The 22,979-nt window shown below is 52.5% G+C and overlaps 1 protein-coding gene across 8 annotated transcripts in view; it reads right to left on the bottom strand.

Annotated features, from left to right (window-relative positions):
- The window catches only part of FAM120B (family with sequence similarity 120 member B), a 71,595-nt gene that overhangs the window by 21,284 nt on the left and 27,332 nt on the right, over positions 1 to 22,979 (bottom strand). For all 8 annotated transcript variants that reach the window (XR_002125896.1, XR_002125899.1, XR_002125897.1 and 5 more), the window contains 6 exons: positions 20,703 to 20,804; positions 17,539 to 17,711; positions 14,354 to 14,446; positions 5,584 to 5,790; positions 4,334 to 4,442; positions 1,988 to 2,080 (listed from right to left, as the gene is read on the bottom strand). Coding sequence is in view for 1 of the 8 variants with exons in the window: in XM_019659477.1 (XP_019515022.1) it covers positions 1,988 to 2,080; positions 4,334 to 4,442; positions 5,584 to 5,790; positions 14,354 to 14,446; positions 17,539 to 17,711; positions 20,703 to 20,804 (777 nt within the window). In the remaining 7 variants the exon portion in view is untranslated. The remainder of the gene's footprint in view (positions 1 to 1,987; positions 2,081 to 4,333; positions 4,443 to 5,583; positions 5,791 to 14,353; positions 14,447 to 17,538; positions 17,712 to 20,702; positions 20,805 to 22,979) is intronic.

Below are 22,979 nucleotides of genomic sequence, written 5' to 3'. Positions count from 1 at the left end.
CGACTGATCTGCCTCACCCGGGAAGAGCGCAATGATGGTGCCAACTTGGGCCAGTGAAGCAACATCCTCCACAACTAGATTGAAGAACAAAGTCTGTTCCCCTTCCCCCAATTCCCCAGCGCTGTTCCCATCCCCCCAATTCCCCAATAAAAAACAAAACCAAAAACAAACAAACAAAAAAAAGTCCACTTATAAGTATTAAGAGCTATACCAGAATTAATGCCAGGAAACAAGATGTAAGAAACGCGGGTTGCCAGCTGCACCTAACACTCACTACGCTAATGCTGTCTCTCGGGTCCCTTGGGGGACAGCGAGGTTGGGGCACCGCATGATGGGGCTGGGACCCCGCTTTGCTCTAAACCCATCACCCACCATCACCTCAACACACTCGTGCACCTACATCCAAACCGCATTTCGTCACAGCTCGGTGAAGACCTGTGGGCTCAGGGCACTGTGGTGGCTTTCTGCCCTGCCCTGATGTCACCGTGGTGCCCATGAGGCGTGTCACCTGCAGGAAATGCAGTTCTTACGGGCCTGAGGCCAGAGCTGCTCCTCCAGTCCGTCATCCTTCCCGCGGGCGTCTCACGGCTGCTCCCTCCCTCTCATCAGGTCTTTGCTTAGATGTCACCTTGTCAGAGACACCTTCTCAAGAACCCCTCACTTAAAATAGCAGAGCAGAGGGGAGAGGGGCCGTCAGCTCCACCGTTCAGGCCACGAGCTTTGGTCCATGTTTTTCTTTCTCTGATTCACCTGAGGAAGGCCTGTCACCCTTGGAGAGTGAGATTCGGGACTGTCCCTAAGCCTCCAACCAGAGGTGGGCAGTCTGGTGGGTGGGAGCGTCAGGCACCACGGAGCCCTGGAGGGCGGTGCTGCTGGCCACATGTGTGTTCCTTGGGGTTGCAGTGACCTATGGGCCCTCCGTATGGCGCACGGAACGCAGGTGAGAACCAAGGGTGCCACGTGGGACACTACCCAGAGTGTCCGCTCCGAGACTCAGGGCAGAAGCGGTGACCCTGCAGCCCTGGAGTCACCGTGCGATTCTAGGTCCACACACAACCCCTGTGCCTTAGTCCAGGCAAGTGCAGAACCTTCTAAATTCAAAGCAACCCAAACGCACATGACGCGTGGGGGAAGGCACTGCCTTGATCTCGGTCACTGACGCAGCACAGTCCCGACTTGGCTGGCATCACGTGGAGGGGATGCTCACGCTGACAGTCACTAGAGCTGTAGGACAGTGGCACGTCACTAAATGTGGTTAATCAGACCCCCTGGGAGCTCCCAGTGACAGCTGGTGGCCTGATCCGGTGGGGAAGACTGTGGGTTCAGCTGGTCCAAAGGGACCCTAAAGTGACTGCACATAGCAACTTATGCGGCTTCTCTCCCCCAGGGTGGAGTTTCAGAAGCCCTCGTCATAAGCCCTCGTCCACACTGGGCTACACAGTGGGCTCTGGACATGCGCTGAGTGTGCACATCCCACTGAGGTCACAGGACAACGCAGCACTCCGCTAGGTGACCGGCAGTGTCGCACAGACCAGGACGCAGCCCCCGAGCGCCAGCACCGTGACAGCCGGCAAGGCCACTCAGACGTTGACCAGGACGCAGCCCACCGAGCGCCAGCACTGTGACAGCCAGCAAGGCCACTCAGACGCTGACCAGAACGCATACACCTGCTGTGCTTTCTGTGGCAACATGGGCAACTTGTGAAACTGCCACCCACTTTAGAGGCTACAGAGGTAAAAAACAGGAATTACAATAATTATAAAAACGGTGTTGAACAGATGCCTGAATGGACAGGAAACAAATGAACCGGCAAGAGGCAGTCACAGTGGCATCGGGCAGGCAGCCGCTTTGTCTGTTCATGCAGTGATGGCACGAGACCTATCGCTGGCTCACCTGTTTATTCAACTGCAAGCCACACAACCTATTTCTGACACGAACACGAGCTGCCCAGCGCCGTGGTGGTGGCAGTGGCCTGGCACCCTCTTACCTGGCCCCTGGTCTCTCCAGTGCTGTCCTTGGCCAGACCGGCTGTACCCGGAGCTTGTCCTGTGGGAGCCAGAACCCTGCCTCTCCAACCGCCCTGTGGGGACAGGAGGTCAGCGTGTCAGCAAGCTACCAGATGCCTAACCCCAAAACACATGCTTTGTGTGACACTGTACCAAGGTGGCACTGGACCAATGTTTTCAGACTTCTGGTGTCTGTGAATTTCAGAGAAAGCCCACGAAAAACGCAAGTGAAGGGGCCACAGTGCCAACGAGGCTGGGTGGGAGTGGGGACAGCACTGGGGCGTGTGCCCAGGGACCGTGCTGGTGATGGGACGGGCAGGCTGAGCACAGGGCCCTCAGGGTCAGCTCTGACTGGCTCTGCCTTCCTGGGGCGGTGGGCCCCACACAGCTGGCCACCCACAGGGTCCTGACCGGTGCGCCCGCCACCCATGTGCAGAACTTGGCATGCCAGACCCAGGTGCTCTGTCCAACTCCCCTCGCTTGTGTCACACCCAAGGCTCTCCCTCTCATGTCCCCTCTCCAAACCCCTAAGCCCCGCTGCCTGTCTCTGGGGGTTTCACACCAGAGGCCTGACTAGGTCAGACTGAATGTGCTTGTAAAAGTATCCTGATATTTCACAGTGATACACCACGTGGGGCCCAAGTTTTCCTTCTGCAAAACAAGGGGACTGAACCAGAGAGCATCGAGTGGCATTTGTGAAGAAATGGTGACATCAAGGACAAAAAGGAAGTTTCCCGATCATGGAGGTCGACTCATTGTCTCTCTCGAAAGTTTTCTGTGTTAGCTTGAATATGACATGATCGCCAAATCCCGCCCATCTGTAAGTGTGCTTCAACAGAAAGTAATCAAACATAGTTTCTTGTAAGGATTAGAAGTCACCGTCCTGCAGCCTTAAACGGAGACGCGTGACAACTCTGAAGCTATGGCTGTCCTTAAGGGCTTGTCACATATGCAGTCCGCTCAGGCCCAGCGGCAGTGCCTGCCCCCTGAAATGCAGAGGGAGCTTCAGGCGTCAGAATCCCAGTGACCGCTGCAAGGTCCCAGCACTGTGCCCCTGCTTTCCTGACCACCCCACCGCAGAGTGACAGGCCGCCAACCAGTTCAGGAAATGGCACCATGGAGGGAGAGCAGCCCATTTATTCTGCAGGGAATGCACTTTGCTCTGGGGTCTCTTTCTGGGCATCTACAGCTGTAGGAGAGTTAGGAGATGGAGAAAAGACGGGCAGGGGGTCTGTCCCTCCTGGGGCCTGGGCACAAAGCCGTCCTCACTGCCTGCAAATCCCTGTGGGCGGACCCCACATCCGGCGCCCGGTGGGACTGGACGCATCCCAAGGTGGTGTCCTGAGCTCATAACACAAAGGCTCTCGGAACATCTGCAAGGCTGACGCCAAGCAGGTCTGCAGGAGAGGTCTGGTGGGTGGGAAGTTGGGGTGGGCTCTCTTACTCCATCGGGAAAAAAATGGGGCTGCTCCTAAATCTTACAGGTACAGGTCTAAATGAGGCCGTGAAATAATGATCAAAATAAACTCGCTGACAAAATAAGCTTATAAAGAAGACATCCAAATTCACTGATACACAGATGCAGCCAACTCGTGAGGTATGCTTTTTCATCTGTCGAATTAGCTAAAACACAAACTTTTAAATATTGTTCAGGGTGCCATGGAAGAGGACTCTTAATCACGGGAAAAAGGTATCGAGTGATAAAAAGGTTTTTAGAAAACAAGCTGGCAGCATCTATGTAGAATTTGATTATAAATAACTCTGTAAACTACAGGACTCTATTTGAAGGAAATAATGCACAAAAAAAGCAGTCTGTGTAATTAGAAAAATGGAAGCCACCCCAGAGCTCAAAGCTGGGAGCCATGAAGCACACAGGGCGTGTGCGGTGCTGGGGCCGCATCACCACGACCCTGGCTGGGCTGCGGTTAGTGCCAGCGGAAAAGGGGACACAGCTGCACAGAGTAGCCAGTGGGACGGAGGCAGGCACTGCCAAACGCATCACCCGTCCACAGTCATCTCTGGGTCACAGAACTAAAGGTTACTTGTGTTTCCTCTTCAAGTACTTTCTCCATTGTCTACTTTTTCCTAATACACTTTTATTATGAGGAAAAATAAACCCAATCGTCTGTCCAATAAACAAAGATCACCTAAGCATCGCCAGGCCTGCACCCGGAGAAGAGCTAACTCTGCCATTAACTAACGAACCTGTGCTCCCTGGAGGGACCTGAATGTGAGCTGCTGGTGGCACCCTCTGGCTCCGGTCCCTTCAGCCCTGGCATTCTTTACCCACGGGCCGCACGGAGCGGCCAGACGCGCCCGCTGCCCACCTGAGTGGTGTGGTCGCCAGTGCTGCCGGCTGATGATGTGTCTGTCCTCCTTCAGGCAAGCCTTGCACACAACGGACTTGAGGCTGTGGAACCTGGTGAGTCGGGGCCTCTGCAAACAGACAGTGTCAGCACGGCGGGGCCGGCACCACGCTCTCCACGCACCCTCCCTCAGCACTGGACCCTGACAACAGGGTCCCAGGGAGCCACGTCCCCCGAGTCCCCAGACAGTGATGCTGGCAGCTGCGTCTCTCTCTCTGCTGTAGGTCAATGACTTCTACAGGTCAAGTTCTATGTGACGTGGGTCACGCCCCACAACCTTGCCTCGAAGCCTGTGCTTTTATCACGTCATCTTTTCCACGCTTCGCTGTCAGACGTGTCATGCGGAAATGGCTACGAGATGGAGGCAGGCGCGCTCTCCCCGCTGCGTTTTCCTAACGAACACTCTGTGTTGTCTGCCTGGTCAGGAGCCAGGGACAGGAAGGGGACGAGGCCTGTGACTGGTGGTTCACAGGCTCGTAAACGTCCATCAGCTCAGTGGTGACCAGCCGAAGCCGAGGACCACTGGCCCTCACTGCCATGTCCCGCAGCTGCCATGTGCTTCTAAATTCTCAGCGCTCGGATTCCCGCAACAGCCCGCTCGGTGTGACAGAAGTTAACCGCGGTGGCCGCCAAGTGCTCTCTGCCTGGCTAGAAGTGTGCAGCGTGCCACCTGAGCCTGTTCCACGCCCGCGAGCATGCAAGCCCGCCGAGGCGACCTGACTGAGGCCTCCCTGGGGAGCCTTCCAGGACCCACGTAGCCTGTACTTACAGAACGGGTACAGCAGGCAACGTCCCCAACCAGACTGCAAACCTTCAGGGACCGTTCCAAGTAACAAACTGTCACACTGCTACTGAGAGAGGGGCAGCCCTGCAGGCCACCTGCACTTCATTCAGGCGGTGACGACGCTCGGGAGGCTCACACCGGGCTGGGCACTGCCAGCCCTCACTCATCTGGGGCCTCGGGCACCATGGGCTGTTTTGGAAGAAGCCTTGTGCTGGAGCGCACATCTGGCTTCTGGAACAGGCTGTCCTGTCTCGGGCAGAGGTGTGGGCATGTGGGCAGCAGCCTGAGCGCGACTGTGCCAGCACCCGAGGCCAGGGGAACGCAGCCTCACTCAGGCGTTCGGCAGCAGGCGGGCCTGCGTTTCACTCAGCCTTCAAGCCAGATTCCAAACCCGAGATGGTAGGAAGGTGTGACGCCGAGCACTCACATTCTGCTCCACAAGGACCTCGGCAGCGCAGCCCTTCTCCGATTGCAGGTACTTCTCCTGGAAGAGCTTCCCGTCAAACACGTTCCAGGGCATGAGGTCACCAGCCCTCCAGGGGCAGCCGCATGCGCTGTTGACCAGAACCAGCATGGTGAGGCCGCGGACCAGCAGGGCGCCCAGCTGCACAGCTCTGGGGTCCACGCAGTCGAGCTGGGGAGCAGACACAGACAGGTGAAGGGGCCGCACACCTGTGCACGTGCCAGCCAGCGCCAGGGTGCAGGCCGCGGGGACAGGGCCTGGCCTGAGGTCCCTATGCACCATGACCCACCGTTCCCACCCCTGCTGTGTGCAGACGACCTCTGAGCTGCTAACCAGACGTCCCCGTCTCATCCCATCCCCACGCCAAAGCACTCTGGCAGCAAAGTGTGGCCAGGGCGTCGCCCGGGTGCTCTACTTCCACAAACGTTCTTTCAAAGTGAAGTAAGAGACACCAAGTCGCACTTTAGGTGAAGGGCTCGCTGTACTGGGAACACACCCTGCTGTCCTGAGTGGTCCTAAAATAACACTTTAAATGATTACTCATCATTTGGGAATAAAATGGCTTATTATCCCACAGGGCTGACAACTGTTACAAATTAGGAAGGTCATTCCAACATGAAATACTTCTTTTTGTGCCAAATCCACCTGTCAGATGTTCTTACTGTTTGTAGACAAGACGGTTCCAGCTGTGCTGAGAACTGTCACCTTTCCTGTCACTCAGGCTTCTGGAATTCTTGGCCTGTGTTGACCACACACAATGCCAAGTGGCCACGATTCCGTTAATGAGTAACAGCAACGGAAGCTGTTCTCGTCTAGTTTATGTGTTGCTCAAACTAAACCGCAACTGTCGGGTATCCTTGCAGATCTAATGTCATGCATACAACCACAGCAAATCAGGGAAAGAGTGACTTTTTATCCCCTTTACAAGGAAGGGTTCACTTCACTTATTAAAATAAGAAACCTTGATCACTTTGGGAAATTTATCATGAACTGGGATTCCCCCATAGTCAGTCCAAGACTGAACAAAAGCATCTGTGCAACACTGCTTTTTTAAATTGTCCCCCAAACAGTCATTCCTTTTTTTTTTTTTTAAGTTTTTTTTTTTAATTGGGGAATTGGGGGATGGGAACAGCGCTGGGGAATTGGGGGAAGGGGAACAGACAAGTTGCTATCTTTTTGTTCTTCAGTCTAGTTGTGGAGGACGTCGCTTCACTGGCCCAAGTTGGCACCATCATTGCGCTCTTCCCGGGCGAGGCAGATCAGTCGCCGGCTTCTGGACGGCCGCTCACGCTGGCTGCTGGCTACACACGGCAGCCCATGGCAACCCACTGCAGCAGTGGCTGCAGCCTACGCCGTCGCCGGTGACTCACGGCAGCCCAGCTCCAGGTTGAGCTGTTGTTCAGCATCTTAGCTGTGGAGGGCAGTGTCACTGGTCCTCATATGTGGGATCTGAACCGGGGCCCTCTGGCGTCCCAAGCCAGCTCTTAACCAACGCGCCACTCAGCCGGCCCCAGGAGATAATATTTAAGTGTTGTGGCTGCGACACTTTTATTTCCCAGAATATGTTTAAAAGTGTTTCTCAGCCATGTTTACCTTATTTTATTTTTCTAACTATAATAAAAGGTTAGAAAATAAATTGTGCCTTTCCTCCTCAATATGTCTGTGAGTAAGAGGATTAGGGCTGAGGAATCTTGAAAGCAGCGGAGAAAGCTGGGGGCTGTGAACAGCGGGCTGACCAGGACCCATTTCCAAGTTACTGCCAAACAGAAGTAGTTTAGGCTACTTTAGGCCAAGTGGGGCTCTGAGGAAAACAGCACTCTCACAGGCTGGGCCACAGAGAAAACCTGGCGCTCTGACATCACCTTTCAGCAATTCTTCTTCCCCAGGACTGGAATTCAGGGGCCACCTTGGGAGTGCTGCAGAAGGCTGACCCCAGATGGGGCTACGAAAGGCCCAGGAACATGGACCAATTCCAGGTGGCTAAAGGTATGGTCTTACAAATAAAATTAATACGTAAAAGCAGCCTGAATTTTGGAAACAGGATTTAAGGTGTTTGGGAGTAAGGACAAGGAAAAGCTGAGTGCTTCCTGCAGAGCTAATGGAGATGGAAAAACCAGTTCCACCGGCTCAAAGCCTCACAGTAAATATTTAACAGCAAACAGCTCAACTGGGTGGTGTTTACAGCTAATGAGGTTCATTTACTGGGGTTTATCAGCAGTTTGTAAAATGCGCTTATATGGATTTAAACTACTATTCACTAAGCCAACCTAAACTGAGTTTCAAAGATAACAAGGCAGAAAGGCACAGGCGAGGCCAGCACCCAACGGTCACATGGGGCTGAGCCTCTACCCCAGGCAGACCCATCCTAAATCCCAGGCAGAAGAGTGGCGGGTGTGCGTGTGTGTGTAGTGTGGGGTGTGTGTGTGTGTGTGTGTGTGTGTGTGTGGTGTGGGTGGGTGTGTGTAGGGGGGGCCTACTAGCTCTCTAATTCAGTCTACTGTTTAAATGACTTTCCCTCCTAACTGCAGATTCCAGTGCTAATCCCATCTATTTCTCGAGTAAACATGAGGGCGCGTTTTCACATGGGCTATACAAGCAAGTGTGAGCTGCTGACAAAACAGTGAACACGCATGTCCTCCAGAGCTGTAAGCTGAACACATACAGAGAGTTACAGGTGTGAACAGGAAAACCAGCAAACACACAACCAGCACTGAGACATGACAAAGCTCCAACCGGAAAAGAATGGCTGTAACATGTTACACGCTTGGTTCCTTGCACGTGAGCTGTCTCGACGGACTAGCGTGTCTTGTCATCTGTGTGCCTGCCCCTTGTGCATTATAAAATAAAACTGGCTTTTATTAAAATCAGAAGTAATACAGTCGTCCCTTATCCACAGATTCACTTCCTGTGGTTTCACTTACCCATGGTCAACTACAGTTGGAAAATATTAGATGGAAAATTCCAGAAATAAACACTTCATAACTTTTAAATTGCGTGCTGCTCTGAGTAGTGTGATGAACTCATGCCATCCTGCTCTGTCCTCCCAGGGACATGAACCATCTTTTTGTCCTACGTCCCAATGCTGTAGACACTCTGCCCATTAGTCACTCAGGGCCGATTGTCTTGGTGTCACAGGCTTGTGTTCACGTGACCCTGACTTCACAGTCAGGCACCGTGTGACGATGTTTCAGCCCATGAGGGACCAACCGCATGTCTGCCCATGGTCACACAGAGTGTGATGGAGACACACTTCCCATGAAAAGCGGAGGGTGTGCAGCTCAGGGGGAATGTTTTCTCCGATGGGAGCACTGTCTGTGGGGCGCGGCAAGAGATTCCTGGTCATCACAGCTCCTCAGGACTAGGCAGTTACGTGGGCGCAGTCAGCCAGAGCAGCCTATCCCCAAACAATGTACAATGTCCAACTCTGGAGTCCTGAGTCCCTCAGCCTCTCACACCCTTCTTTTACACGTAGACTCCTACCACCAAGTTCCTGCATCTGACTGTGGCTCCCGCATGCCGTGGCCCAAACCACACCACCACGAGTCTCTTATGTTTCTTCATGTCTCCATCTTGGAGTAGCAAAGCTTATACCAGACAAGGAAGACTTAAAAACAAAGACTAACAAGAGTCAAAGAAGGGTGTCCCATATGATGCAGAGATCAGTCCAACAAGAGGATGTATAATGCTGTGAACACTGACTCCCCGAGCACTGGAGCACCTCAACACAAAGCAAATATTAACAGGATGAGGGAGAGGTCGAGAGCGACACAGTTGTAGTGGCGACTTGAACACCCACTGACAGCAATGGACAGGTCCTCCAGGCAGAAAATGAACAAGGAAACAGCGGCTGTAAGTGACACATTAGGGCAGATGGGCTTAATAGACATGGACAGAACATTCTACCTGAAAGCAACAGAATAAACATTCTTTCCAAGTCCACACAGAACAGTTTCCAGGAAGACAATATGTTAGGCCACGAAACAAGTCTCGGTGAATTTAATAAGACTGAAATCACACCAAGCGTCTTCTCTTGACCACGATGGTGTGAACCCATAATCAGTAACAAGAAGGAAATGTAACAGCACACAGAACCTGGAGGCTAAACACACGCGGCACAACCAGCCAGCTGGCGGACAACCCAAGAAGTGGAACAACTTTCTGGGGCAAATGGAAGAGGAAACACAGTGACTCAAACCCAATGGCACAGCAAAAGCAGTTTAAAGGGAAAATTCATAGCAAAGAAAGGCCAACCTCAAGAAACAAGAAAAATGTCAAATGCACAGTCTAACCTTACACCTAAAGGAACTACTACAAGAACAAAGCCCAAAGTGTGTAGAAGGAAGGAAATAATAAGGAGCAGAGCAGAAATAAATAAAATAGAGACTAAAAAAAAACATTAGAAAAGATCAATGAAGGTTAAGAGCTGGTTCTTTGAAAAGATAGACAAAATTGATAAACTTTTAGCTAGACTCATCAAAAAACAGAACCCAAATAAATGAAATCATAAGTCAAAGACACCACATAAATACAAAGGATAATAAGAGAATACTATGAACAACTGTATACCAACAAACTGGAAAACCTAGAAGAAATGCATAAATTCCTGGAAACATGCAGTCTTCCAAGGCTGAATCATGAAGAAACAGAAAATCTGAACCAACTGATTACTACTAACAAAACTGAATCAGTCATCAAAAAACTCCCAACAAAAAAAGTCCTGGCTGGATGGCTTCACAGGTGAATTTTATCAAACATTCAAAGAAGAATTTACACCTATTCTTCTCAAATTATTTCAAAAACTTCAAGAGGAGGGAAGGCTCCCAAGCTCATTCTACAAGGCTACCAATACCCTGATTCTAAAACTGTATAGAGACATTACAAAAAAAATAAAATTATAAGCCAATATCCCTTTTGAACATTGATGCAAAAATCCTCTTCAAAATATTAGCAAACTGAATTCAGAAATACATTAAAAAGGGCCGGCCGAGTGGCGCGATGGTTAAGAACTGGCTTGGGACGCCAGAGGGCCCCGGTTCAGATCCCACATATGAGGGCCAGTGACACTGCCCTCTACAGCTAAGATGCTGAACAACAGCTCAACCTGGAGCTGGGCTGCTGTGAGTCGCCAGCGACGGCGTAGGCTGCAGCCCCTGTGGCAGTGGGTTGCCATGGGTTACCATATGTAGCCAGCAGCCAGCGTGAGCGGCCAGCAGCCGCAGTGAGCAGCCGTCCAGAAGCCAGCGGCTCATCTGCCTCACCCGGGAAGAGCGTAATGATAATACCAACATGGGCCAGTGAAGCAACATCCTCCACAACTAGACTGAAGAACAAAACGACAGCAACTTGTCTGTTCCCCTTCCCCCAATTCCCCAGCACTGTTCCCCTTCCCCCAATTCCCCAATAAAAAAAATTAAAAAAAAATCTTAAAAAAAAAAAAGAAAAGAAATACATTAAAAACATCATACACCATGGTCAAGTGGGATTCATTCCTGGGATGCAAGGTTGGTTCAATATCAACAAATCAATTAACATGATACACCACATAAACAAAATGAAAGATAAAAACAATGTGAACATATCAATGGATTAAAGTGGGAATAGAGGGAACACACCTGAGAATAAAGGCCGTATACCCACAGCTAGCATGGTGCTCATCGGTAAGAAACTAAAAGTGTTTTCCTTAAGATCAGGAACAAAACAAGGATGTCCACTTTCACCACTTTTATTCAACATTGTATTGGATGTCCTGATTGTCACAGCAATCAGACAAGAAAAAGAAATAAAAGGCATCCATATTGGGAAGGAAGAGGTAAAACTCATTATTTGCAGATGACATGATACTATATAGGGAGAGAATGCTAAAGTTTCCACCAAAAAAACTATTAGAACTGATAAATAAAATCAGTAAAGTGGCAGGGTACAAAATTAATATTCAGAAATTGGTTGCATTTTTATATACCAATACCAAACTATTAGAAAGAAAAATTAAGAAAATAATCCCACTTACAACAGTATCAAAAAAAGTGACCTAGGATTAAATTTAACCAAGGAGGTAAAAGACGTGTACTCGGAAAATTATACGACACTGAAGAAAGAAACTGAAGAAGATACAAATAAAGGGAAGCATATGCCATGCTCATGGACAGGAAGAATTAACATCATTAAAATGTCCATCCTACCCAAAGCAATCTACAGAGTCAATGCAATCCCTGTCAAAATACCAATGGCATTTTTCACAGAACTAAAATAAATAATCCTCAGATTTATTATATAGAACCATAAAAGACCCTGAGTAGCCAAAGCAATCTTGAGAAAGAAGAACAGAATTAGAGGTATCACACTCCCTGACTTCCAACTATACTACAAAGCTACAATAATCAAATCAGCATGGTGCTGGCACAAAACAAACACATAGATCGAAGGAACAGAATACAAAGCCCAGAAATAAACCCATGCATATGTGGTCCATTAAATCCAAGACAAAAGAGGCAAGAATAAACAGTCTCTTCAATAAATGGTGTTGGGAAAACTGGATAGATACATTAGCAAAAAAATGAAACTAGACCACCCTCTTACACCATATACAAGAATCAACTCAAAATGGATTAAAGACTTAAATGTAAGACCTGAAACCACAAAACTCCTAGAAGAAAATACAGGCAGGAAACTCTGACACTGGTCTTAGCAATATTCTTTTGGATATGTCTCCTTGAGCAAAGGCAGGAAAAGCAAAAATAAAAAAGTGGGACAACATCAAACGAAAAAGCTTTTGCAAAGGAAACCATCAACAAAATGAAAAGACGGACTCCCAATGGGAGAACGTATTTGCTAATGATACATCTGATAAGGGGTTAATATCCAAAATCTATAAAGAATCAGAAAACTCAACATCAAAAAACAATCAATAGTGTATATAGATGCCATATTATAAAGCTATATACCTGCAATTTATGTTATTAACCAATGCTACCACAATAAATTTGATAAAAACCATAAAACCCAACCAATCCAATTAAAAAATGGGCAGAGGACATGAGTAGACTTTTCTCCAAAGAGGACACACAGATGGCCACCAGGCACATGAAAAAATGTTCAACATCACTAATCATCAGAGAAATGCAAATCAAAACCACAATGAGATACCATCTCAGTCCTGTCAGCATGGCATCATCAATAAATCTACAAACAACAAGTGTTGGCGAGGCTGTGGAGAAAAGGGAACCCGGGTGCAGTGTTGATGGGATTGCAGATTGGTGCAGCCACTATGGGAAACAGTATAGCGGTTCCTCAAAAAATTAAAAACACAACTACCTGTGACCCAGCAATTCCACTCCTGGGTATTTATGCAAAGAAATCCACAACACGAATTCAAAAAGACACATGCACCCCTGTGTTCACTGCAGCTTTCCTTACAATGGCCAAGACATGGAAACCACTTGCGTGTCCACTGACAGATGATGGATGGAGCAGAGGTGGCACGTGGACACACACAATGGAGTATAACTCGGCCACAAAAACAATGAAATTGTGTCATCTGCAACAACATGGATGGACCCACAGGGCATTGTGCTGCGCGAAGTGACTCAGACAGAGAAAGACAAATGCCATGTGATTTCACTTATATGTGGAATCTCAAGAACAGAACAGAGAGAACAAACTGACGGGCGAGAAGGGGAAGGGACTGAGCAGCATGAGCGTCAACCATAAACGAGCTGCAGGGTGTGAAACGCACGGGGAACGGCCAGTGTCGCAACTCCGTGTGGTGCCGGGTGCTCACCAGACTCACCGCGGGGGCCACTTCGCACCGTACATAAAAGCTGACCTGCTGCTCTGTACACCCAAAACTGTTGTAACTGTTGCACGTCAACTCTAATTTTAAAATTAAAAACATTAAAAACAAAACGAGAAAAGCTCCTACCCTCCCTGAAAACACTGACACAGCTATGGTGGTCGCGGGGCCATTTCCAAGTGCAGAACCAGCTACCCAGCTACAGCCCGCACATGGAGCCAGCGGTCAGCAACAGCGGCACAGGTCCCACTCCTGCTGGAAGGAGCTGAACACTGGGAAGGTGCCCGGTATTTGGGGAAATGCTCCTCCCCTCCCCCCCAGCAAGCAGGAGGCCTACGAGGCCACTTGGTGATGTTAGGGGTAAACGCTCACAAGTGGCCTCGTCCGAGTGAGACCACGCCAGAGGCAGGCCTCCCGGAGACGGCGCGTCACCTGCATCACCAAACACCCTTACTGGAAACCCACAGCAGGCAAGGCGCCGGGGGTGACACTCCCACCCCCCCAGAGCCGATGCAGCGTGGGAGACCAGGCCCACAGGCAAAGCAGGCAGGACGGGGTGCTCGCACCAGGAACCGGCGCTCTAGTTCCCTAAAGTGGGTGACACGTTTACAGAAAGCCAAATAAGCTTTCCTCTCCAAAGACCAGAACACGGAGACGCAGCGAGAACTCCGTTCTCAAAGCTGTCACGAGGCAGTGCTTGTACAAGAGCGTGTTTGGTCCAGCTGCTCACGACGACGTGGGACTGCCGCTGCCACGGTGGGGGTGCTGTCTGTCCTCAGCTCCTTCTACAGATTTTGCTAACATGGCAGGACTTGGGCTCAGTGGCTGGCGAGACGGACCACACCACTGTACCACGAGCGGGAAACAAGGGCCGGCGTGAGCGCTGACCCCTCGGTCAGACCGGCTGCCCTCAGGGCCATGACGGTCCGCCAGTCGCCTCAGTACCTGTAGGGCCTCCAGCTGCGCGGCTGACTTTCCTTGCAGGCACAAGGCCTGGGCGATGAACGCATGCAGGTCCTCCAGGCACAGCGTGTCCACCTGGAAGGGAGAGAGGCCGAGCCCGGAGTTAGCAATCATCGACCTGAGTCGCCGTGACCACACCCAGGGCTCACACGGCACCGGCGCAGCTCTGGCAGCAGACAGGCCGGTGCAGGCAACTGGGTCTCTTCTCCCACCGCCCTGACCCGGGGTCAGCTCTCCACCCTGCCCAGGGCCACGCTGGACAAAGGAGCCTGGCTCCTCTCCAAGGTGGCCAGTTCCAGTGCCTGGCAGGTGATCCCTGTTAAGGACAGATTTCCAGAGCTGGCATTCAGGGGTGTGCAGACAGAGCATGACCGCTGGGTGGTCAGGCCGGGGTACTCAGCCACCCGGCCAACTACAGGTAACACTTGTGTCCTTGAAAACCAGTTTAAAGGAAAGCAGGCTCCCCGAAACATGAGACCCTGCCGATCCTTTGTGGAATCCAAAGCTCTAACGAAAGTGAGACACAAGGAGACAGACGGGGAATAGCCAGCCGGGTCTCAAGTAAACGAGGGAGTGAGGAGAGGGCCCGCGAGCCCAGAAGACAGAGCCAGGGGGTAGGGGTGGGGGGCATGGTGAAACAGCCTCTCCACCATGTGTCCCCTCACCGGACCAGGGGCGGCAGCTTTCTCACCGCGGGGCCACCTGCTGAGAAACCCCACGGCCACCGCGAGAATGCCGAGTGCGCCCTGGGGAGGCCGAGAGGAACACTGCGGGACTCGAGCAGCACGCTCACCGGCTGGCACCGCCTCCAACACTGTCGCCCTCTTTGTAGAAACGCCAGCCACGGTCATTTCAGGGGAAAACAACACCTACCGATGTGCAGCCCTCATGACAAGAAGAACGGTCCTGGGCTGCACAGGCGAGGCCAGGACGGCAGGTTCCAACCGCCCGGCGCGGCTCCCTGCGTTTACACAAGCCCGCTGGCAGGGGACTCCGCTCGCCATTAGCAAGCTCCTGAGAGGCTCACGCAAACATGTTGACTGACCGCGGGAGGACAGTAGCAGTCTTCTACATCATGTCTTTCAAAGTTCACCCGTCTCAGACTTGGCATCACCTGTGGTGACGCCTAAAGCACACCTGGTGCCAGGTCCTGGGTGCGTAGTTTTTAGAATCCCAGACAGCGGACGCTATTTGATAAAGGGTCTACTGCACTCCGGACTGTTTCTAAAGTGTGTATGTTCCAGGATGTAAATTCTCCCTTCCAGAGACTCTTCCCAAGATGAGCCTTTAATAAAAAATCCTGTTATCAACTTAGAGGTCTGACAACGCGATAGCGTTTAGTTTCTGTGCCGCTTTGTACACTGAACGTATGTGATCTTATCTCGTCTTACACATAACACATCTACGCATAAGCATACAGAAGTGTAAGAACTTACAAATGGACCTTTTTAGCCTTATAATCCCGAGAGAACAATTACCCTGTGAACTACGATACATCAACTTCTTGACCTAAGGAACGCTGACTGCTGCCATACCCATTTGTTTTCCAGTTTAAAAAGTTCACAAACGCTCCCTGTAGTGAAACCAATGCTGTCTGCCTCACGCAGCCGGCCACTCAGAGGTGATCAATAGGGGAGGAGTCAAGTGCACTGTCCCTCCTGGTGCCTGTAACAGGCAGGAGAGGACAGCACGCTCAGCGACCAGGACCGTCTTCTGCTGGAAGTGGGGTCAGGAGCTGACCGTCACCTGCACACATGATGAGTGAGCGGAGCTGTGCTGTGTGACCGTGAGCTGGGCCAGACCGCGCAGGATGCATGCCCAAGCACCCACGCAGGTTCAGCGCTGAGCCCGCTGCCCACAGGGCAGCACCGGCCACGTGTACACCTGTGCATCTGTGCACAGTCTCAAAGGACATGCACCTTCACACTGAAATGTCACACACTCCTGCCACCCTGTTAAGGCCCTACTTTGCTAAGTCTGATGCAAATAAACATTCCACTCCAAACAGTGAGGCAAAAACTAACTTTATGCCGCCATCTGCGTGACCAGTAACGAGGCATATAACCCCTATAAGAGTCACCTGGCCGCATGCTTGCGGAGTGAGAAGTGCAGAACTAGCTGTGGAATGGCAGAGGCAAGGGGGCACTGACAAAGGGAAAGTCGTCAGGGTGCGGTTCCCTGAAATGTCATTCTACAGAAACAGTACGTTTCTTAAAGACGGCAAACAATTCGTCAGGTGAACTCAGGTCTGAAAATCAGAATCACACGACTCTCTGTTCAGGGAAGACGGAGAGGCTGAGAGGGTCAGATAAAGTCCAAATGGGCTAAAGGCACAGAAGGGACATTGTCACTGTTATGACAACAGTGAGACAAAAATCACTGAGAAATAACCAGCTGGGGGAGGGTAGCGGAGGGGCTGGAAGGCATGTTAAGCCCCCTCGTCCTGAGGTGTCGACACAGCCACGTCCGAGGGAAACTGCTGCGAGGCGCATCTTCTCAGCTTCTGCAATTTTCACAGAAAAACCAAATGCAGAATGAATGCAAAGCTTGATGTCCCACTTGATGAGGGTCTACAACGCGGCCAGAGGCTGAGGACTGACGATGACGGTGGTGGTGACCCTTGTGGACACGTCACTGGGCACTTCTACAGATCGCTCCCAGTGTCCCCACCATGCGAGCACCCCAGTGACCCCAGGAGGTGGCCATCGTCCCACTCTCTGGGTGGAACACGAAGGTGAGCGCTCAGTAAAATTTGTTAGACGGCTGCATGAACAGATGTTAACTTAGGAAAGTCGAATCCATGTGCCTAGAAGTGAAGGGCTTCTACGGGAAGGCGGGGACCGCAGGCCGGTCAGCCTGAGTGCAGAGCTAGGCCGTCTCACCGTCACCCGGGACCCCAGGGACAGAAACAAGCACCCAAGCAGGGACGGGGGACAGGATGGGATGGGGAGGCTCTCCACAGACTGGAAGCTTGGGGAGCAGAAGCAGAGTGAAGGCAGGTTCCTTCGCCTGCAAGGAGCCTCGAGCCTCCGTCACACTTGGGTGCATGACAAGAAGCAGCAGGTTTCCCCAACCCCGGGCCCTTGTCTGGCTCAGAGCATTTCAGGGAACCAGTGTTCATGGCACCCACATGGACACAGATGCCACGGGGGCCGGGGCAAGGTCACCTGCACAAAGAGGTAGGTCAGGACACAGCACAGCGCCTGGAACGGGCTCTCGACCGCCTGCAGCTCTTCCCGCGAGGACGAGAGGTCGAAACAGGCCAGGAGCGTGTCCACGCGCAGGGCTTGCGTTCCTGGCTCCTGGTTCAGCCACAGCAGTTTCAAACTAGGCGTGCCCCCTACGTGGGAAAAGAAGTCCCATCACCTTTATGCTTTGCGCGAGCAGGTTTCACATGCTTCCTGCAGAGACGTCATCAAAGAACACGGGACACGAGCTGCTTCCCTTCCTCACAGCCTTGGGCTTTGAGGCTTCAGGACAGAGGCTTAGCAGCACGGAGAGTCCTGTGTACATGTTGCACGGAAACCTCCTTCCTGCGCCCCGGGGGCAAGGCGCCCGTCCCGCCTGTGCTGGCTCCGTACTACTGAGGAGCCGTAGGAGCCGTTCAGAGGACACTGTCCCGGGTGTGAGCAGGATCACGGCCACCACACACCCGGCTCGCCCGTCACTCTGCTCTCCCACCCGAGACCAGTGGTTCCCAAACGTCAGTGCCTAAAGGAACCACTGCAGAGACTGCCAGCATGCGTGTTCCTGGGTTCTGGACACAGAAATTCTGCTTTGCTAGGTGTGGGGTCTGCAGATTTGGACGCAGGGTGTGTGAGCCCATGCTCTGGAAAGCACGTCCCTGGAACGATGATGCAAAAAATTCCTAAAATAAAGATTTTCGTGTTTCAATTCTGTTTTATATACACGAGTACATCTAAATTATTAAAATCCCCTGGCTCATGTGCTCAATGAAGGGGTTTCTGCTGGGACCAGGAGGGACAGCAGTGGCGTCTGACTACACACTTCCTGCTGTCCTCCCTCCTCCATCTAACCCACATCCAAGCAGCTGCCACCCAGCACCTGCCCCCAGGGACTCCCATACACTGGCAATCGTGGCGTGGGCTGGAGGCATAGCTAGGAGAGAGGAAGACTCACACCTGCCCTCAAGGACGGCACGCTGGCACCAAGCGCGAGTGTGCCACAGAGCACGCCCAGGCTCACAGCAGAGGAATGAACTGTGTGGCCAAGTGCATCACGGGAGGGACATGTGAACAGCCAGCAAAGAGGGACTCCAGGGACGGACATGTCGGTGCCAAGGCCCCTCCCTGAGAGCGCTGGGAAGGACGCGATTCACCCAGGAGGGTGCCTGAAAGGTGGCTCAGGCCGTGGTGGGGACAGACCAGAGGAAGGTTAAGGGGCGGGCAGGAGTCAGAGACCGCAGGGTGAGCGGGACACACACGGGCTGGCGAGGAGGAGGGCTCCAGACTGCGGCTGCTCCACTGCAGTAGACGTGACACTATTTCGAAGGGCGCCCTGTTCTGGGCACCAGGGTGGCAGGCTGCAGCCTGCGGAGGCGGCCCCAGAAGGGAGCACAGGGTGGTGAGCGAGCTGTGGGGCTGGAGGGCTGTGCTGTGTTTCCGTTCGCTGTGTCTCTTACCATATCAACAGCCACAGTGTCATCTGGGGACTTCCTAGAAATGCAAATTCTTGGGCCCATCCCAGACACACAGACACACAGACACACACACACACACACACACACACACGCACGCACGCACGCACAGACATGCATGTATACACTTGCACTTGCTCACACGTGCATACACGCACGCACACACACACACACACACACACGCACACACACACTCATCTAGGTGGTGGGGCTAGAGAGGCTCGGACAGAAAAGACCAAGGGTGCCTCAGACATTGCTCCCCGAGATCCGCGGGCAGCTCGGATGCTTCAGAGAATAATCAGAGACTGAAGGAGCAAGCACTCTGGTCTCCAGGTCACCAACGAGCATCACATCTAAACCCCATGGGCTTCAAACATCACGTAACTTGGTGAAAGTGTCTGTGTGAGCAGGAGGACAGGAAGGGCCCCACCCTGTCTGCGTCACTGCTCCCACACACAGAAACAGCCGCTCGGCAAAGTCACATTCCCAGTGCACCAGCCAGTGAGGGAACGAGGCCCTTTCAGACACGGCCTCCGCGCACGGTCAGGCTCCCAAAGCTGGGTCAGGATAGGCGGACGCACAGCCCTGCCGCGAGCCCCAGCAGCACACACTCTGAGGCTCACCTGATGTCCTAGGACATCCAAACATCCTTCAACATTCACTCACAACGTGATGAACAGACAAACTCTGATTCGAGCCACCAAGGAAACCATCTAGTCCACTTCCATAGTATTTTCGGAAAGATACTGTAAGATGGAAATTAAATATGCAGCAAAACACTTCTGAAAACTATTTTGGTTATCCTTTAAAAATACTTCCTGCTATAAAAACAAGTGTTAATTCACCTTGATCTGTGTTTGCACTAAGTACCTTTCAGGTGAGAGTTCAACATCACTGACTGACAGAATAAGGAAATATCCTCTCTAATACCTTTCGTCACCTTCTCTCCCAATACAATCCCACTCATAAAGACGTTTTGCTGCGCTCTAATCCTCATTCGGTAAATTACAGGCTGTGAGATGGAGAATAATGGTGACACGAGAAAATTTAAAGCCTACAAAGACAGACTACCCAAATCTTAGAAAAATGTTTGTTCTCTGAAACAGGGACAAGACCTCTAAAACTAAACTCTACACCCACCCGCTCCTGTACCATCTCCGTGTAGAGCCTGAACCTGCAGTCACAGCTTCCTGACCTTTCCCAGACACTACAACCCCAAGGAAGGAAGGATTCACTTCAGCTAATTTTTGGACAAGCCTCGTGCTCCTTCCCTCTCATTACATGTTTTAAGATACTGCTCATGAAAAGAAACTTACTTTTCCCGTCACAGTAACTTTCCTTTGTCTTCCCTCTCGTGCTGTCAGTTCCGCACGGGAAGGAGAGCTGGCATCAGCAGAACGTCAAGAACCCAATCCCGCGGCTGCAGGGGTGTCAGGCCCTGGGGGTCCAGCCTGGGCCAGCCGCCTGCATGCCGCCATTTTGGTTTTTGTTTTAAATAAAAATTTGGCCAGGTTGCTCTAATTAAGACCCCCAACAGCTGCCCGCAGTGCTGGAACAGCACCAGGTAAGTCCCTTGCCCGTGGGCCCAGGGCTGACACAGAAACGAGTACCTGTGAGCTTCTGGAAACCACGTTCCCGCAGGCTCAGTACTTTACCTCACGAAGGCTAGCGTACCTGGAAGGTTCATCGGCAGAGGCCTGACGAGGTCCGGGTGTCTCAGCGGGTTCCCCGCATACACAAACCACTCCCGGACGGTGGGGCAGCCGCTGGCGTCACCTGAGAGAGACAGCGGGGTCAGTGATGCGCATGGGTGCCAGCACTCGTCAGCAGCCTAACGGTGTAACGGGCCTGCTCTGCGAGGGACCAGCTCCAAGGTGGCGAGCACGTGAGTTCCCACACCCAAGGTCACTGACCTCGGGCATCCGACAGCTGGCCCCCACCCTGCAATCGAGGGCCATCTGTTCATTCCAACAAGAACCACCACCTGGTGTGTGTGTGGGGGGGGCAGGATAGCCTGGGTACGCACAGCTATGTGGGGTACAGTCCCCACTTGGTGATCCCCAGTGTCCATCCCTCCCCTGCCTCCCACCTCATACTGTTCCAGAAAATAGTCAGGGAAAAGTGAGAACACGAAGTCCTTCCTGGTCTTAAATTCATCCTTTTAGGTCACTTTCCAGACTACTATCACGAGACAATTCAAAAAGCGGGCAGCCATGCCTGGAGCCACGGCATCTCCGAACGCTGTTAGGCTGCCGGCTGCTACAAACGTCCGGCCGGACTGCACTCTGCAGCTTCCTGGCCAAGCGGAAGAGGAAAACCTTCTCGCTCGGCCTGCCTCCTCCAGCCCCTGCCCCCTGCCCCGGGCCCTCCCTCGGCTGCCACACAGCCTGTCCTCCCCCCGGAACGTGGTGCAACCTGCCCAGCTCCTTCCTGTGCTCTGGCACCGCCCTGGGCAGGCCAGGCTGTGGTCACATCTCACATTCAGTCTCATCCCCATCCAGGCCATTCTCCAAGTAAATGGAGGCTACTGGGTTTTCTTTTTGGTTTTTTTTTAAAAAGATTTTTATTGAGGAATTGGGGGATGGGAACAGTGCTGAGGAATTGGGGGAAGGGGAACAGACAAGTGGCTGTTGTTTTGGCTGTTGTTTTGTTCTTCAGTCTAGTTGTGGAGGACGTTGCTTCACTGGCCCAAGTTGGCACCATCACTGCGCTCTTCCTGGGCAAGGCAGATCAGTCTCCGGCTTCTGGACGGCCGCTCACTGCGGCTGCTGGCCGCTCACGCTGGCTGCTGGCTACACACGGTAGCCCATGGCAACCCACTGCAGCAGGGGCTGCAGCCTACGCTGTCGCCGGCGACTCACGGCAGCCCAGCTCCAGGTTGAGCTGTTGTTCAGCATCTTAGCTGTGGAGGGCAGTGTCACTGGCCCTCATGTGGGATCCAAACCGGGGTCCTCTGGCGTCCCAAGCCAGCTCTTAACCAACACGCCACTCGGCCGACCCGCTACTGGGTTTTTTAAATAAAAATTTGGCCACGCTGCTCTAATTAAGACCCCCCAACAGCTGCCCGCAGTGCCAGAAAAAAAGTGCAGCCCTTGGCCTCCCCTGGGACTGCAGCTCAAGCACCGACACACGTGAACACGTAGGGCCTCCCGGAGTCCGGTGCACAGCAGCGCTGGCTGGCGCACTGCGAGCAGTCCTCAGGGCCCGGCAGCCACGGCTGCAGCTCACGAGGGCCCTGCCCTCGCCGTGGCTCTCCTCACCTCCACACCTGGACACAGCCCTCCTTGGGTCTCGATCCTCCCTCTGAGGCCACCTCTCCACATGGGCGTGGGGCTCACACCTCCTTCCCGTCCCTCCTGGCTCAGGTACCGGTACCCCCACTGCGGGCAGCACCTTCTAACCCCACCCCCACCCCCGGCTCTGTGGCTGGAGAACGCAAACACCCACTTATCTCCCCAGCCACTGCCTCTGACTGTGGGCTCCTGACAGCAAGAAGTGTGTCTTCTTCACACAGGTCCGCCGCAGATGTCATTAACGTTTAATGAACAAATTCAACTTAGCCCCAATTTCACACATACACATACCAAAAAAGAAAAAGAAAGAAGAAACTCTGAGAAGTGTCCTTAGAGTTGTTACCAAGCCCCTTCCGCTGGGCCTAGGTTCTCACTATATTAAAGGTGGCCGCCTGAGGGGACGCGCCGTCTCTAGTGTCAGAGGACATGTCTGAGCAGGTTTCACTTCAGTGACTGGCTGGTAGGAACTCAGCCACTTCCTCAGCTTCCTGCCCACCGCCTCCATGGGAAATTTCCCAAACTGAGCAAGCCACATCGTGCGCCATCCGTTAAGAATGATTATCTTGGGCCGGCCGAGTGGCACAATGGTTAAGAACTGGCTTGGGACGCCAGAGGGCCCCGGTTCGGATCCCACATATGAGGGCCAGTGACACTGCCC

Source organism: Hipposideros armiger, unplaced genomic scaffold (assembly GCF_001890085.2).
Source record: "Hipposideros armiger isolate ML-2016 unplaced genomic scaffold, ASM189008v1 scaffold_299, whole genome shotgun sequence".
Taxonomy (NCBI): Eukaryota; Metazoa; Chordata; class Mammalia; order Chiroptera; family Hipposideridae; genus Hipposideros; species Hipposideros armiger.
This window is presented reverse-complemented; position numbering and strand designations above follow the sequence as displayed.